Source organism: Varanus komodoensis, unplaced genomic scaffold (genome assembly GCF_004798865.1).
Source record: "Varanus komodoensis strain SLA01 unplaced genomic scaffold, ASM479886v1 scaffold112, whole genome shotgun sequence".
NCBI lineage: Eukaryota > Metazoa > Chordata > Lepidosauria > Squamata > Varanidae > Varanus > Varanus komodoensis.
Window position 1 is genome coordinate 404,097 of NW_025335322.1, and position 16,948 is coordinate 421,044.

General features: G+C 54.6%; 1 protein-coding gene across 1 annotated transcript; it reads left to right on the forward strand.

Annotated features, from left to right (window-relative positions):
- Nucleotides 1–10,759: 10,759 nt before the first annotated feature.
- CMTM5 (CKLF like MARVEL transmembrane domain containing 5) lies at nucleotides 10,760–16,363 on the forward strand. The gene is made up of 5 exons (XM_044420888.1): nucleotides 10,760–10,858; nucleotides 11,848–12,000; nucleotides 12,921–13,016; nucleotides 13,939–14,017; nucleotides 16,163–16,363. The coding sequence occupies exons 1-5, from the start codon at nucleotides 10,760–10,762 to the stop codon at nucleotides 16,177–16,179; spliced, it is 444 nt and encodes a 147-aa protein (XP_044276823.1). The 3' UTR covers nucleotides 16,180–16,363.
- Nucleotides 16,364–16,948: the final 585 nt, after the last annotated feature.

The following is a 16,948-nucleotide window of genomic DNA, read 5'->3' on the forward strand; positions in this document are numbered from 1 at the left end:
TCCACTTCTGCACAGTCCAAGATCTTTTTTAAAATCAGTTCGTCAGTGGGTGGTTCTTCACTTTTCCAGTGTTGAGCAAATGCAATCCTCGCCACAGTAATTGCATGTAAAATCAAGTACATTTCTTGTTTACTAATATCAACAGGTATAATGCCTAATAAGAAGACTTCAGGTTTAAAAGCGAAAGGTTTTTGTAAGATTTCCTCAAGCCATTTATGTATTTTAATCCAATACTTTTTCACGTTACCGCAGGTCTACCACATATGATAGAAGGTTCCCAAAAGGTGCAGCAGCTGATCTTAAAGCGTGGGCAAGCTCACACGAGAGGAAATGGCCCTTGAGGTAGCCACATCCTGAACTATTTGGGGCTTTAAGTTGTGGCAACCAGCACTTCCAATGTGCTTGCAAATTATGCATTGACGGAAAACATTGTTGTTACAATTAATAAGTCCATTTCTATACTATGCAGGAGCCAAAACTCTCTGAGTGGTTCATAACAACACATAAAAACAACAATGCAATCAAATGTTGTAGAAGTTGATTAGAAACAGACAAAATATTCAGTGAAGAATAACCATGCAAAAGAAAAACACCTGGAACGGATCCATCCTCTCAAGCTCCCAGATATGCAAATTTGTCTTTAAAATCCTTTGCTTAAAGGTGAACTTAGCCTGGTGCCAAAGAGATGGCAGGGTTGGCATCAGGCAAGCCACAGTGGGGAGGGCATTCCAGGAATGGGGGGCCACCCCAGAGAGCCCCCCTCTTTCTGCCCCCCTGGAGCTGGCCCCTGATGTTAAGTGGAGTGACTGGACTCTCCCAGGCATTGTGATCCTAAGCCAAGGAAGGCTTCCGAGGTTAAAATCAGCCCTTGGACCTGGGCCAGGGGCCACCCAGTGCCAGTAGGCCAGGACTGGTTTTACGGATTTGGAACCGTGGCTCCTGGCTATGAATCCGGCTGCTGCACTCTGTGCATGCCGCGGCCTCTGAACAGTCTTCAAGGACAGCCCCACACAGAGCACACTGCCGTAATCTGAAGCACTGATGCCTTCAAATTGTGGTGCTGGAGGAGACGCCTGCGAGTCCCTTGGACTGCAAAGAGGTCATACCAGTCAGTCTTAGAGGAGATCAGCCCTGACTGCTCTTTGGAAGGCCAGATCCTGAGGATGAAACTCAAATACTTTGGCCACCTGATGAGAAGGAAGGACTCCCTGGAGAAGAGTCTAATGCTGGGAACTATAGATGGCAAAAGAAGAAGGGGGCAGCAGAGAATGAGGTGGCTGGATGGGGTCACTGGGGTGGTGGGTGTGGGGCTGGGAGGACTCCAAGGGGTGGTGGAAGACGGGAGAGTCTGGAGGAATGTTGTCCATGGGGTTGTGATGGGTCGGGCACGACTTTGCAACTACACAACAACGCCTGTGGATTCCCGAGGCAAGGCCATCCTTATCCAGGTCACCTCGCAGTTGGGCCACGGGCCGAAGCGGGAGGGCCGAGGAGCACCGCGGAGCTCCATCTGGGCACTGGTCTGGAGCGGGCTTCAGGTTGCTGGCCCCCATCCAGCCCGTTGCCACGGCCCCGCATGGGCTCAGCACAGCCCGCGCCTCACCTGCTGACGGGGACGAGGAGAAACACCTGCCGGCAGCGCGCGCCGAGCGCAACTCTCGCTGAGCCTCCGGACGATCCCGCCGGGCAGTTCGGAGCAGACCCCGGAGGATCCGTGGGGTGGAGCAGAATCGCCCAGCCCCATCGTGGAGGGGGCCCCCAACCAGGAGCGGGACTGCCCGCCCCCGACTCCGTCGGCCCGAGAGGGTCCCGCGCCCGAAGGGCCGTCGCAACGAGGCGTCCGGGCGCAGCATCCTTCAGCCGGAAGGCGCGGGCAGCGGGCGCGGCGGATGCAGCGAGGGATCCCCTCGTCCCGCTCCCCGCCACGCAACATACGGGGGGCCACGTTCCGCGCTGAGCAGCACCGCGGGGTGTCCGAGCCGCCTCGGCGTCGGCGGCAGCCCCGCCTCGTGCGCGTCGGATCAGGCAGGGTCGCCCCGAGCGAGCGCGCTCCTGGCGCGGGGGATGCCCGGGCCCCTCCCGGCTCTCTGGGGGACCCTCGAAAGGCCTCCCGAGCCGGGGGGGGGGAGGCCGCGCCCGAACAGGCTCCCCCTGCGCGCTGCGCCCGACGTGGCGCGGCAAAAGCCTCGGAGAGCGGCGCGGCGAGCGGAACCAAACGCTGCCCGGGCTGAGGAAGAAATGCGGGAGCAGCCTGGCTCACCACAAAGCCCATGATCCTCGCCCCCGCGCTCCTTCCCTGGTCCCGCGCTGCGGATGCCTCCTCAGAGCACTTCGCCGGGGTGCCCCGTCATGTTTTCCGCAAACCGCGCAGGTACTTCCTGATCCCAGCATTTTCCTGCCTCTCCAAACCGCAGGAAAAGCCCTCGGAGCGACGCGCGACGCGCCTCGGAGACTCGCAGCGCGGAGGCGGCGGGATTTCTCGCGAAGCGGTCTTCCCACGAGCCGACGTGCACCGAGGGGCGTACACCGCGTGGGTGGATTACAGGGAAGAAGGACGGAACCCCCTGCGCCGCCCTTTCTTCCGAAATGGCTCACGGGGGAAAACGATGCGCCCTCGTTTGGCCCAGAAAGCAGCCACGAAGATGGATAGACTCTGCAGCTGCCAGAAATACTTTGCACAGAGTTATTGCATTATATTTATATTATTACTATTACTACTGCATTGCATTTATATCCCACCCTTTTTCCTCTTGTGAGGAACACAAGGCAGTAAACTTTGCTCCACATCGTCTTCACAACAACCCTGTGAGGTAGATCAGGCTGCGAGTGAGTGACTGGCCCGAAGTCTCCCAGTGAACTGCATGTCCGAGTGGGGAACTCCTGGGTCCAGTCCCACGTCTCACACAACTATGCTGCACACACCTGTGCACATGTGATTTATGTTTTAGGACATGCAGAATATTGTGTAATTGTCGTTGTTGATCCCTCAGTATTTAGAACGGGCAAATGGAGCCCTTTTCATGGGGGCTGGAATAGTCCTCAGTTTGGTACTGTGGCCGGGACTGGACTGGACCCCTATTCTGCCCACCCCAGTTGAATGACGCCACTCCTACCAGCACCCCCAGGCTGGGCCTGGGCCTGGGCACATTCTGCAAGAGGGATCGCCCAAGCCCTTTCTCCAGGTTGGGGCAGGAGGGCCTATAATGCTCCCTTGCCCTCCTCTCGGAGCATCAAACTGCAGCCTTCAAGTTCATGGACACGTGCATCGAAACAAATCAATGCGCTTCTAAAACAAAACAAGCACTTGGCGCACCCCCCCCCCCCAGTGTGTGAACCGTGCTCCGGCCCTCCAGGTCTTGGCACTGTGGCCTGGACGGACGGACCAGCACACCCCCCCATCACGTTACAGATGCAGTGTGTGGGTGTCGCACGAGTGTCCTGGTGCGAAGGGGTAGTGACAGGTACTCTGGTTGTTGGGCTGTTGCTACCTTGGAATGTGCCCAGAGTGACTCACTGGCTCAGCCGCTTAAAGGACAGCTATTGTCCAGGTCCTCATTTTACTGAATGACTCAGCCCAGAGCCTTGAAAGTGGTGCCTTTGGTGGCGCGTAAGGGAAAGATCGGGATTTAAATGGGACCCAACAGGGCGTTTCATAACCACAAAGAAACCTCTTTGAAAATATTTGCAGTGCCCATGGGTTACACGGCTTGCTTTGGCACAGGTCCCAGCGCCGTGTGCCGGGATGGTCGGATTCTTTGGGAAAGGGGCGGGGTGGGCACAGCAAAGGAGAGTGTGGAATTTCAGCCTCACGGCTTCATGGCCAACAAGAGTGGCACGTGCCAAGGGAGAGCAAACCGACTCTCTGATTCGCAACTCCACTTTCCCCTTTCATCAATGCTTCCTGCGCTCAAACTCCAGGGAGCCAAAATGAAGGGGAAGGCAGCTTGATCCCCCCCCCCACCCAATCGCCGCAATAAACATGCCATCAGCAACAACACTTAAAAAATACTTGGGATTTTCATGCAGCAACCCTTGGCAAATCCTACTGAATACAGTAACGGGGACCAACATGAGGATTCTCCTATTCCTGACTAGGGGCTAAGCCAAGCTTTGGAGGGTACATTAGCGAGGCCAAGAAGGTGTCAAGACTGGGACCCCAAACTGATGGGAGGATTCCTGTAAAGGGAGGGGGAGTTGGACTGTGCATCAGCCCCCCCCCCACCCCAAAGGGGAACGTTGGGGGAATCACCACCTGCTCAGGCATGTCTGGAGATGGCTTCTACCCCGGGGAGCCCCAAGGGCAAGAATTCTACTGCTTCTGGTCAGAACCCCAATCCTGGTTTTCACCCCATGGAATCTGGGACCTGCAGAAGGGAGGGGTGTCTGGGCGCTCATTTAGCAACTACAGGCCTTCTAAGCACCTGGTCCTCCGAGGAGAAAGAATCCCGCTCCAGGTGTGCTTGGGAGCAAGGGCCTTCCCAGAAGAAGCAGGGCCACGTCAGAGTTTCCATATGGCCCACAAGGTGCTCGCTTCACCCTCCGGCCCCTGACCCTTCCTAATCGGCTGTGGAGAATCAAAGCCTCCACATCCAGTGGCAGCCTACCTGTGAATGTGGTGGGGTGCTACCAAGCTGCTCAGCTAGACAACCTCTGAATAGCAGATTCCTAGATCATTCCAGCAGCCAAGTCTTAGAGGGTTGTTAGTGAAATCCAGAAACTGGGAGTTTTAGGACTCGCTTCTCTGCAAAAGGGCAATTACCGCCAGGGTGGAGGGACGAGGAAAGCAAAGCAATTGGCAATCCGGAGCAATCCTGAGGGGCAGAGCTGGTCCTGTGCTGATTCGGACTCTCTCAGGTGCTGAGGCCGCACCAGCACGGGTGTCCCCTGCCCCATCCTGTGTGACTCCCCACCTTTGCTCAGGTATCTTGGAATTAATCTCCGGCTGGGGGTCACACCGAATACTGCAGAAACCGCCACAGGCATGTCCTCCAGGAACGGGTAGGCCTGCCTTCCACAAACTTTGCATGAGGCTGTGATGAGTGGAATTTTGCCGGCAATAAAGCAGGGAGCCCTGCGGCTTCAGCGAGACAGGTCTCCCGAGCCGTGGACAGGCAGCAGCTGGACAGGGGAAGCCGCGATGAGCCAAATTCAGCTGGTAGGTCCCCAGATTCTGCTCTTCCAGTGTGGGCAGGACAAGATGCGGGGGTGATTTGGGGGGTGAGATTGAGGCTGGGGGCAGAGGAGATACATTTGTGTTCTCGTGTAGGCTGTGAAAGTTTCCGAGCATATAGATTGAGGGTCCAAGGCAGTGCTCGTGTAGACAGAAAGAGGCCCCTTAACTCCCAGGATTCCCCAGGCAGGCAGGCAGGCTGGAGAATGCTGGGAGGTAGAGGCCTTTCTTAGGTTTGTGCCCTGTACCAACTCCTTTAAGTGTTACTTCCAACCTTTCTTCATTGCTTTCCTTTCTTGCTCTCTTGAAGCGATGTTACCTGTAAGTCGGCCACACCATGACCCACGAATATGTCTACCTTCTCCAGCTAGGTGTTCTCCAAATGCATTGGACTACAACCCCCATCAGCCCTAGCAGGTATAGCCAATGCTGAGAGATGCCAGGAGACATAGACCACACATTTTTTGGAAGACTGCACATTTCCCACCCATAGTGCATGCGTGGGGAGGCTGGGTTATGTAGTCCCACACACTGAGAGGGCTCCTAGGTTGAGGAAGGGTTGACCTCACCTCCTGATTCACTTTCTGTGTGTGTCCTTCTGTCTGTCTGTCTTTCTAGGGTTGTTTGGTTGGGTTTTGATAGTCATAATTAGTTTTGCCATCTCTGTAACAAGACTCGGTGCTTGTACTTTTAATATTTATTTATATATTAATCACAGTAATAAACCACAACCTATAGCCCAAACTGGGGCTCTCTGGTATACATTCTATTAAAAATCAACAACAAAATTCCATAAAATACAACCATATTACAATAAGGATAGGTAGAGCAGTTTAAAAACATCAATTAAACGTGTGTTAAATAGGTGCAATATAAAATATATGCAATAAAAATTGATGATTAAAACACCTAGGGAATAGCACAGAATATGTACAGAATTCAATATGTATCCGCCTGACAGAGGTAAATCTCCCAGGTGGAAGATTCTCCCAACCTGGTGATGGGAAAGCACAGTCCATGTAATTTCTGCTTCCAGCTGCAAGGCCCGGAAAAAAGCGGGGAAAAGTCATAGGCAGACTATCCTGACCGTTTGGGACTGGGAATGAATTTCAGCATAATCCATCCTAGCTTGATTGTTTGATTTGTTTGTGCTCAGCCCTGTCAGAGAAATCAGCAAGCACTGCCTGGAGTGCACCATTTCAGCATATATGCAATTCCTCCTTGTGGGGTGGGAGAACTAGCGTGCCAGGGAAACGGACTCAATGGCGCCACCTCCATGGCATGCTATGTTTCGAAGCATGGGGAACGGCTGTGGGTTTTCTCCTTCCCATGGGGGAGTGTTTAGATGTATAGCCAACCCCCAGCAAGCCGAAATGATACAGTCTAGAGAAGGCTGTACCATTCGGTTCTGCCCATTGCAGAGCTGGCTCTAACTGCTCTGGGGCTGCGCTCTTTGCGATGTCCGTGTGGTGCGTTGTGCAAAAGGGCAGCCCGGCTTTTTCTGCAAGCAAACACACTTTTGTTGAGTCCAACTCATGATTAACATATACCAATACCAGAATACTTAGCTATCAGTGCAATTTTCAGCACTAATTATACATTCAGTCATGATAAACTGTCCGTATTATGTAAGCATGGCAATAGGAAGAATCAGATTAACACACCCTTCTCGAGCTTGGGACTTTCTGGGGGATAATGGGAGCTGGAGTTCAACAAACCCAGGTTGGATGCAAGTGTCTCTCCAAAATTAAAGTCTCTCTCTGAGATAAGAGTTTGGGTCCTGACTTGTTTGCTGGCATGCAGAGCCAGCGTGCCTCTTGGGGGCGCTTTTCCGGGGCAGGGGTGCCACCCACCCCCATTTCCTTCGTTCTCTCTAACAGGTTGCGAGCATCTGCATCATGCTGTCCGTACTTCAGCCTGAATGGGCGCAAGACTGCTTTTCGAGTGCGCGTTGCTGCGACAGCGTGAAAAGCGATCGAGCTGGGGAACAACTACTCTCATCGCTGCGCTTGACCTCCGAGTTCCATCAGCAGAGTGCGCACTGCCAGGCCTCGGCCAAGGGCACCGTCAACCAGCGATCCACCTCCCCTTGGAGATACGTGTAAGGCAGGGGAGGCCGCTTCCACCCCCTTTCTCCCCACACACCCCATAATTCCGTCTGCCACCCAACCATGCATTGTCCATGGGTGCAACTGAGGCAGGACACAGTTTTCATCCAACCCAGGGATGTGGAATCCCCAATCTGCAAGCCTAATTTCCGGCCTTTTCTCTTTGAGTTTGCACCGTTCTCAGAAAAGAGAAAGCAAAAAGGATTCTGGGTGGTGGAGTGTGTTTGGGTGAAGAATTCAGCATTTGGTTGGGGCAGGTCAGCCCTACACCCCAGTCCTATACTGGGAGAGCCTTCCCCAAAAGCTGCTCTCCAGATGTTTTGGGCTAATTGGGCTTTGCTAGTTGGGTGAGCTTTAGCGCAACAAATAGGACCAGGATGAACAAAGACACCCTATCCTAAGTGCATAATTCCAGCTAGAGTTATCTAAATATATTTATCTAAGTTTATCTTTAGTTATCTAAATTTATTTATTTAGAATTTTTGTATGTCGTCCCATCGCTTATAGCCTTGGGATGGCTCACATAAATAAATAAACATAATACAAATACAAATAAAACCCAGAAACACCGTGGCTGCACAATTAAAACCCATACATATTAACTAGCATTGTTAAAATATTTTTTAAATAGAAAGGTCTTAGCCTGGTGCCGAAAAACGAATAACTATTTCCCATGGTTCACAACCCAGCAACAACCCATGGGTTCTTTTCATGGCTTGTTCACAGTTAACAAGCCATTGTTTGTTCATGCATCTGGGTTCAGACAAAGCAATAACTCACATTTTCACCAACAGCTATTTGGTGGATTGTTGTAAACCACAATCCGGAGAACTTCTGACTAATGACAGTCCACAGTTTAAGGACGACCTACAAGCAGCCATGATGCAGCCTTCGAGGGTGACTTACCATGTCCGAACTCAGCCATTAGGAAGCACGAAAGGAAATGATTGATTTTGAAGTTTATATCATCTCCCCGCAAGACCCCCATATTTTAGGGTCAAGCTCTTAATGCCAGTGACTCATCATCAGGAGAGGGTGTCAGCTTTGTAGTTTCCATGTAGCCTGAAGGGCCTGTTCTCACCTTATCTTGGAAGCAAAGCAGGGTCAGGCCTGGTTGGAATCTGGATGGGGGAATTCAATGTTGTGAACCACCCAGAGAGCTTTGGCTATGGGTGGTATAGAAATATAAATAATAATAATAATAATAATAATAATAATAATAATAATAATAATAATAGAATGGGATGTGGGGAAAGATGGGAAGCCACGGAAGGATTGGTGATGCCGGCAGTTTCCTTGCTCATCAGGTTTCCTGGTGGGCCACCAGGGGGAGCTAGATCGGCTTTTGGGAAGGCTGGGCCAGGCCTGCAGCGCTGAGCGAAACGCGTCGCTTTGGCCGTGAAACCAAAAAGGTCAAAACCCAGCCTGAGAAGGAACATTTCTTTCTGTTGACCATACAGGGATGACTTTGACGGCACCCGGTACCCTGCTCACATCCCCCAGGCCGAATGTAACTGCATGCGCTGCATCAGTTTGAAGGTTTCTGTGGGCAACGGCGCAGACAAAACCTACACCAGCAGAGAAATTCGTGGGAACTCTGTGGTAGTCAAGCGCCCCATGTTGGTTTTCTACCGGAAGCCTTGCCTGACCAACGCTAGCAGGTTCCACCTGGAGCCGAAGTGGTACCTCGTGAACGTTTCTTGCACCTGTGTGGCGCATCACATGTAATGGAAAGGAGGGTTTCCATTATATTGTGAGGGAAAGCTGCTTAATTTGGGGTTCCCAGTGTTCTTTGGGGTGCACTTTGGACATCTTCTGGTCTCACTCTGTGGAAAGGGAGGATGGATCCTCAAAGCAAACCTGTGGCTGAGATTGAGAAAGGATGAAGAGGACGTTGTGTAATAAAATTATCAATAAAATCTTAGTGATTAAAAAATAATTATGGGGAAAGAGTGCCTCTGAGCATGTGTAATGTTTTTCTCAGAGCCTGCCACCAGCAGAAATCTAAAGTTAGAAGGATATACCATTGGGCCTGGGAGCTCCAGCACCCACATTTCCTCACCGCCCTAGAAATGAATAGCAACGTCAACACCTAACTGGGTTTAAATCGGTTTAGTTTCCCTTGAAGGTGCTGGAAGATCAGTTTGAGAAATAACTGCCACGCGAAGGGGATGCAAAGTCTGCAGCGATCCCGTTGCGTTGCCACGGGATGACCACGCGGGGTGGAAGGCCGGGAAGGACCCTCTGTCTGTGGCAGAAACAGCACCCCGGACTCCACCACGGGTTAAGGCGTGCAGGGATCCCCCTCCGCCCTCCCCTGCCAGAAGCTGCTTCCAGCTGTCCCCTTCCTCTGCCGTTCCCATGTGCGGGCCGGGGAGGGGAAAGCGCCGCAGATCGAGCGTCCCCCATGGCCGGATCCCCGCGCTCGGGCTCCTGGCGGGGCCCCGCCGATCCTTTTGGCTCCGACACGCCGCAGGTTAGGTTTCCCTCTGCTACTGTCTCTGCGTGGCGGGGCGCAAATGCACAGTCACGTGGTGCTTTCCTGTAACAAGGCTAGCAAAGCCGGCAGTCCTCAAGGAGCGCTGGAAAAACATTTGCAAGAGGCCAACAGAGGGCGACAAAGGCGGTGAAGGGGCGAGCACACTGGTACCAGAATGGTCGATCGCGGCGGAAACGGCCGGGCAAGCCCCCCCCCGCCCCGTCCGGCCTCGCCCCCGCTGGGCTTCCCTGCATCCCGGGCAGGTTCACGCGCCCGCAGCACGGCTTTTGTCCGCCCCCGCTTGCCGCACTCGTGCCAGACGCGCTGCCTTGGGCCTGCCCTCTCCGAAGACACGTGCCAATACGACTGTATCAAGATGCGATTTTATTTTCAATTAAAAATCCCTTTCAGAAAAAAGCGGCTTTGTCTTTCTTGGGCGCCCCCTGCCGGGCGCGGGTGCGATGTCCCGCCGCGCGCTCTCGCCCCCTGGCGGCGCACGTCGGCGGCGCCGCTCCGGATCGTGCTCCGCTTCCCCTCCTCCCGCGTGGAGCTCGCCCTCCCTCGCCCTCCGCGCTGCCTGACAATCGGGACCTTGTTCCGCCCGGGCTGGCCGCTCCTGGCCCCGCCGGACAAGCGCTCTTTGTCCGTGCTCGGGATGCGGGAGCAGAGGGGTCGCTGGCCGCCGGGGGCCCGGCCAGCGCGCCCTCCCGGCCGGGGCGGGGGCGGCGCGGGGCCGCTCCGGAGCGCTGCCTCCCCGGGACGGCGGCCTCGCCCCCCTAAGTGGCGCTTTCATGCCGCCTTCCCCGCCCCGCCGCCCCCCTTCCGCGGCGGGGCCTCCCAGCCCCCTCTCCCCAGCTTTCTGGCGCGCCCTCCCGCTCCGGCCCCCTTTCGGTTCCCTACGGCCGCCCCCTGCGCGGAGAGCCGGCGGGGTGCCAGGCGGGCTGGAGAGGCGCCCCCTTCCTCCGCCCGTCCGCGCCAGCAGCAGCGCTCGGGGGCCGCGGGATGGGCGATCGCGAGGAGGCGCCCGGGGGGCTGCGGGGCTTCGCCCTGGACAAGGAGTTCCTGCGCTCCCCGAAGGGGGTGCTGATGGAGGCAGAGCTGGTAACCCCGAGCGCGCCCCCGCTCGCCCTCGCCCCTCTCCCGCGGCCCCCGCGCGTCCCTCCGCCCTTGCTCGCACTTTCCCGAGTTCGCTTTTCCGTGCCTTTCTTCCCCGCTTCCCTTCCCGGGCTGCCCCCCCCCCCACCCCCGGCCCTTCCTCTCCTCTTCGGCTGGCCGCCTTTCCCCCGTCCTCGCCCCGCAGCCCCCCGGCTCCATCACCTGCGCATCTCGCTCGCGCCCTGGGCTTCCCCCATCCTTGGCGGTTTCTCGCCCTTTGCCTTAAAACTTCTCTCTGTGCTTCCCTCTGTGTCTTCTCTCGCGTGTTTCTTCACAACCCACCTCCCCCTTCCTGACCCTTCTTTCCGCTCCCCGCAGCGTCTTTCTGGGAGGAGGGCCTGGTGGGCAGACCTCTTTACTTGGTCCCGGGGACAAGAGGAATTCCTCCTTGTGGGGGAAATTCGACACCTTCCCTCAAAGGTATTCCGTAAGGGCTCAGGTGGGAGAAGAAATGGTCGTGGGCGAGGATGACAAACCCTTCTGGGGCATATTCTAGAACAAGGGATGCTGCTGTCTTAAATTAAAAACCATGACTACTACCCTGCTTTACTTTCAGGAAAGGGTTTATTTTATTTTATTGGTGTCGTGGGTGTTTCTGCCCAGTTTTCAACGGCTTCCTAATTTGCACCAACAATCTCAAATCTAGACCTAGGATGTGGTTCTTCGGATCAGCCGCACCTGCCTCAGTGCCCCCAAGCCTGTTGAACTACAACTCCCATCATTCCCAGCCAACATGGCCCATGTGTCCAGAACAATTTGTGCAGCTAAAGTGCATGTCCACTTTCTGTGTCTGACACTGGGATGAAGTGGGAGGGGTGTGTGTACTTGAGCAGGGGATGCTTTCTGTGTAGGTGACACCCCCCCCCACAGGCACCATGAGAAGAACACCTGGTCACTCACCTGTTCTCTTTCTGCCTCCCACCATGACACTCCAGGGCCTCTGCTTCCTAGTTTTCTTGCTGTTAACAGCATCCATTTCGGCTTATATGGGCGCTGCCCTGCTGGAGGTGTTGGTGACGCTGGCGTTCCTAGGACTGCGAGCGACCCACTACTACGAGCGTCTGACCCGCATGAACTGGCCCTGCCTGGTGGGTACCCCTCCTTCATGTTACCTTCCCTTCGCGGCGGTCAGCCATGTTCCCACAGCCAAGTTCTTGCCAGTTTTGCAAAAGGGAGTAGAGTGAACTGAACAGCCCAAAAGTGCATTGAAGTGCGCTTCACATGGCCATTAGACCGCAATGCGCTTCGTCTGGGGCTACTTGGAAGAATTTCTGGAGTGGGTGCAAAATGCAAAATAGGCTGCGAACTGCAGCGTGGTGTCGTGGCTGCTCCACCCCTACCGAAAGATTTGCTCCAGTTGCTAATGGCTTCACAGCTGCGATTGAGGGGGCTGCTTTGTAACTTCTAACGTACTAAAAGATCTGGTTATCTGAGGAGCTGCCCAACTCACTATGGACCTTGTCGGTTACCAAGTTCTGCAGGAGAAGCCCTTTGGAAGGCATCCCTGCTTGCTCAGCCTGGCTGATCCAGTGTGTGGGAAGGGGCTTGCTCCCAACCTGGATTTCTCGCAAACTGCAGTGCCTTCCCCGCAGGGTTTTGACTGGTTCCCACTATCTCTGTTCTCAGCAGGGGGAAGGAGCGTCAAAATCTTTTATATGTAGATGTCTTACTATGTTCCCAGTGGCTCACGATTTTTGCTTTCTGACTTTGGAACACCGCCTTGTTTGGTTCCAGAAAGACAGAGCAAAAATGGAATAAGGAAATAATACATCGACTCGTCCCAACTTTGCCTCGAATGCAGAAGTGCGTTGCTGTAGCGACTTCAAGGCACACAATGCCTCCCCTGTGTTGTGGGGACTGGGTGTTGGCAATTTGACCAGCAGCTCCCCCTGTTTGAGATCTGGAATGTGGCCATGTCAGGGCCGCTGAGCCTCATTTGGGTACGAGGTTAACCGATCCTTAATCCCTCACGGTTCAGCTGTGGGTGACCTGCCTCTCTCCCACCCAGGACTTCCTCCGCTGCATCAGCGCCGCAATTGTCTTCACCGTTGTGGCCTTCGCGGTGATCGCTGCCAGTCACAGTGGCTCCGCCGTGTCCGCTTTTGTGAGTTACCCCCTTTTCTCCAAGCGAGCTTCCTTTCCCGGCTGCACCCCCGATTAGAATGCCCCCCCCTTTTTTTAGAAAATCAGAAATATTTAAAAAACCATGTCCAACCTTGTGCCATCTAAATATGTTGGACCAAAACTCCCTGCCTCCTCAGTTAACATGGCAGGCAGGGGAATACTGGGAAGGGAGTCATTGATCTTATTATCATGTTTATAGCCTGTGTTTTTCCTGCAAGGACCCCAGAGCAGCTCACACCATCCTCCTCCTCTTCATTTGATCCTCACAAGGCCCCTACGGGGTAGGCCAGGCTGAGAGACTGCCTGGCCCAAAGTCACCCGCTGAGCTTCGTGGCCAAGCGGAGACTAGAACTCAGCTCGCCTGAGTCCCGTTCCAGTGCTCCAACCACTATGCCACACCGGCTTTTGCTGTAGTCCAGGGAAACAGAGCCTCAAGCCACACCCCCTCCCAGCCTTTTGCTTTGCTCCACCTCCTTGGCCTTTGGCCACACCCACACATGAATGTGGCCCCCGAGAGCCCCTCTGAAAGGAACGTGGCCCTCGAGCTGAAGGGTTCAGCACCTCTGCTGTAGCCCTACCCACGTGGAGGGCACCAGGTTGCAGAAGGTCGGTGTGTCGCTGGAAGGCTGCCAAGCGCCCGCCTGCCACGGCTCCCAGGCCTTGGATGGGAGGGATCTGGCCACGGATGCTGGAGGGCTCTCCTACGAACGTGGGAACAGCCACGCTCGACCTGACCAGGGTCTGAGCAGCCCGGCGTCGTGTCCACCGAGCGGCCATCCAGCTGCCCACGGGCCGACAAGCTGCTCCCCCAGCCTCGCGAGCGCGCCGCCTGGGGGACTGCACGCGTTTGCGCCCACCCCCCCCGGTTCACGCTTCTCCCGCTGTGCCTTGCCCTTTGCCAGGTCTTCAGCCTTATCCTCATCGCGGTCTTCTGCTTCGATGCCTACAAAACCTACAGGGCAGAAATGGGATCAGACCAGGGTGAGTCAAGCTCGGGGCTTGCGGGGTCCTGGCCCTGCCCAGGAGGGGGCACAGTGGTGGGGAAGATGGGCTGTGGGTCAGATAATCCAAGGAGACTCTTGTGCCCCCCAGGCAGGGTATGTGCCGCCTTCTCTCTTAAGCACAGTCTTCTGCAAGCTTATACTTGGGCGTGCTGGAGTCGTGAACCTTTCATTTGCCTAAGTGTAGCCTTACTTGAAAGTAGACCACCCGTGAGCAAGGAATTTTGGATTGCAGTTCACACAATCCCTGGGCACAGTTGCCAGCAGCAGACCCAGGGATCAGGGCCCTGAAAGCAGCGGCACCCGAGAAAGTCACGCTGCGCTTAAGTCCTATTGCCTTTGATGGGCCTGCTCTAAGGAGGACAATGTCTGGATCCAGCCCAGAAAATTGAAGCCGGGCTTGAGCAGCTGGCAGCTTTTTGGTAGCCTGAATTCTCCCTAGAAGCGGAAATGGCAGAACCGAGGCTGTCAGATTTGGCCATCCATCATGAGAAGCCTGGAGATGATTTGTTAGGGAAGTTCAAAGGCAGAAGAAGAAAAGAGACAAACGAGAGATGGATGGAGGGAGCCCAGCCTTCTGGATGAGAGTGTCCATCCTCTCTAACGCTCCTGAGCTTTCCTGCACCTTTTCCAAGGAGAAGATGGAGGAGCTGCACAATGCTTTCTAACTGCTAGTTGTTAAGAGCCGTCTGACTGGAGGGATCTCTAAGGAAGAGGCTGAGGCAGAGCATGAGGACTAGGAGATTGCACCAGAGACTTCAGGGAGGAGGAAGCTCTCAAGGAGGGCTCTGAAGGGAGGGAGATGACATCACACAAGATTTCTGGGAGGCAGTTCTAGGCATAAGAGGAAAGAGAGTCTTGAGGGCAATGGAGACCTTTTGACCTGGAGGGTGGTGGAGATGGAGAAATGAAGATCCCAAGAATTTGTGGGGGGGCAAGTTTCAGGAAGAGCAGAGAAATAAGGGGAAGGCTGTAAAGCAGAGGTGGACAGATAGCGGACTTCCATGCGTTGGACTTCAGTCCCCAGTGTTTCTTGGCTCTTGGCCTTGCTGGCAAGGGCTTCTGGGAGTTGAAGTCCCAAACATCTGGAGATCTATCTTCTGATTGCCCACCCCACTGTTTACTACAGGGAAGACTTCCCCATCCTGGTATGTCCCAGATGTTCTGAACTACAGTTCCCAGGATTCCTGGCCATTGGTCATGCTGACAGGGCATTCTGGGTAGTGGGGGTCTAAAAAATCTTTAGGGCATCAGGCTGAGGAGGATTGCTAGGGAGGTTTTGGAAGGGGAGGGCAAATGCTTGTGCCAGATCCAGGAGGGTGTGGAGACCCTAAGCAGGGAGCCAAGGACAAGTGCCATGAGGCCAGAGCCAGGGGAGCAGTGGATGATGGTGCAGGAGAAAGGGAGATGAGGGAAGGCCGAAGAGGAGGTCTGCAATAGTCTAGAGCAGTGGTGGTGAACCTCCGGCACGCGGGCCACGGCGGGCACGCAGAGCCCTCTCTGTTGGCACATGAGCCAAGTCGCCCCAGCATCACCCCAGCAGCCGCGCATCGGATAACGGCGCACATAGGAGCCATGCGCATGGTCGGAAAGGAGTAGTGGTGCCAGGCGATGATGTCATGAGCTGTGACTCATTAGCCACAACTTTCACATGGCCGGCCAGTGCGCTGCCAAGGATATAAATATATTTGCTTGGACTGGCGGTGAGTTGTTTTTTCTCGACTAAAACCTCAGTTTTCGGGTTTTGTTGCAGTGTTAGCACTTTGCGATAAACAAGTGGGTTTTGGGTTGCAGTTTGGGCACTCGGTCCCTAAAAGTTTCACCATCTGGAGTGTGCACGACCTGGGCATGGATCCCGCCAAGGGTTCAGGGAGGAAGGCTCATCCTTTCCAAGCAGACTTCCCCAGCGTGATGCTCTCCGAACATGCAGGACGACGGCTGGGCGGGGGATTCTGGGAATTTTTGCCCAGCATGACTGGAAGGCACCAGGCTAGTGAAGTCTGCTTCAAAGAATAAGAAACAAAAACAGATCTCGGCAAATTAGGTGCCTTCTAATGATCCCCTGGAATCTACCAGGGCAGGTCTCACCCAAGAGAGCAAATACCCTCTGAGTTTTCTCTTCCAGATGCGGATCTCGGCTGAGGGGACTGGCGCCCCCTGTGGGTGAAATCTTCCTGCACATGCCGCTGCCACTACCCCACCCGTCTCTCCACCTTGCCCAGACCCCATCCTGCTAAGATCAGCTGGCTGTGTTCTTCCACTGAGGGCCAAAGCTCGTGATAACCCAGACATGGCCTCCTTTTGCACCTCGCCTCTGTGGGAGTGAAAGGCCACTTGTTCCAGGGGAGACCCTCTTTATATGCCTTTTCCATTTTTCCCGTTCTACTGGAAGGTTTTGGAGGGCTTGGGCCCTGGATTAGGCGCGAGGGTGGTTGGGTATTTAACTTGCTGAGGAGACAAGATTAAAAGTGCTTTCAATATGGAACTGTGGTCTTCATTGATTTGCATAGGAGTGGAAGTGTAAATGCACACACTTGAAGCCAGTCACTCACACACACACAGATACACACCTGTGTATTGACTCATGTGGGGTGGGCAATTCCAGAAGTCGGGACCATTTTTTCTCCGCCCCCAGAACCCCTTTCGACTACTGTTGGATTTGCCGTGGGGGCGAACATCCCAGTGGTTTTGCAAGAAAATAGGCAAACAGAGCGTGCCTGTTTTGTTAGAAGCAGAATGGTTTCTTTTTTTTAACTGCTCGCGAGGGCAAAGCCAGCAGAAGCAGCCGGGAAGTGGCACTGCAAAATCAGCAATCCACTGGAAATGAAAGGTTTCCGAAAAGAAATCCGAGGAAGAAGCTGTCGTTCTCCATACTGGCCACCTGGAGGCGCCATAATACAGCAAGTAAACC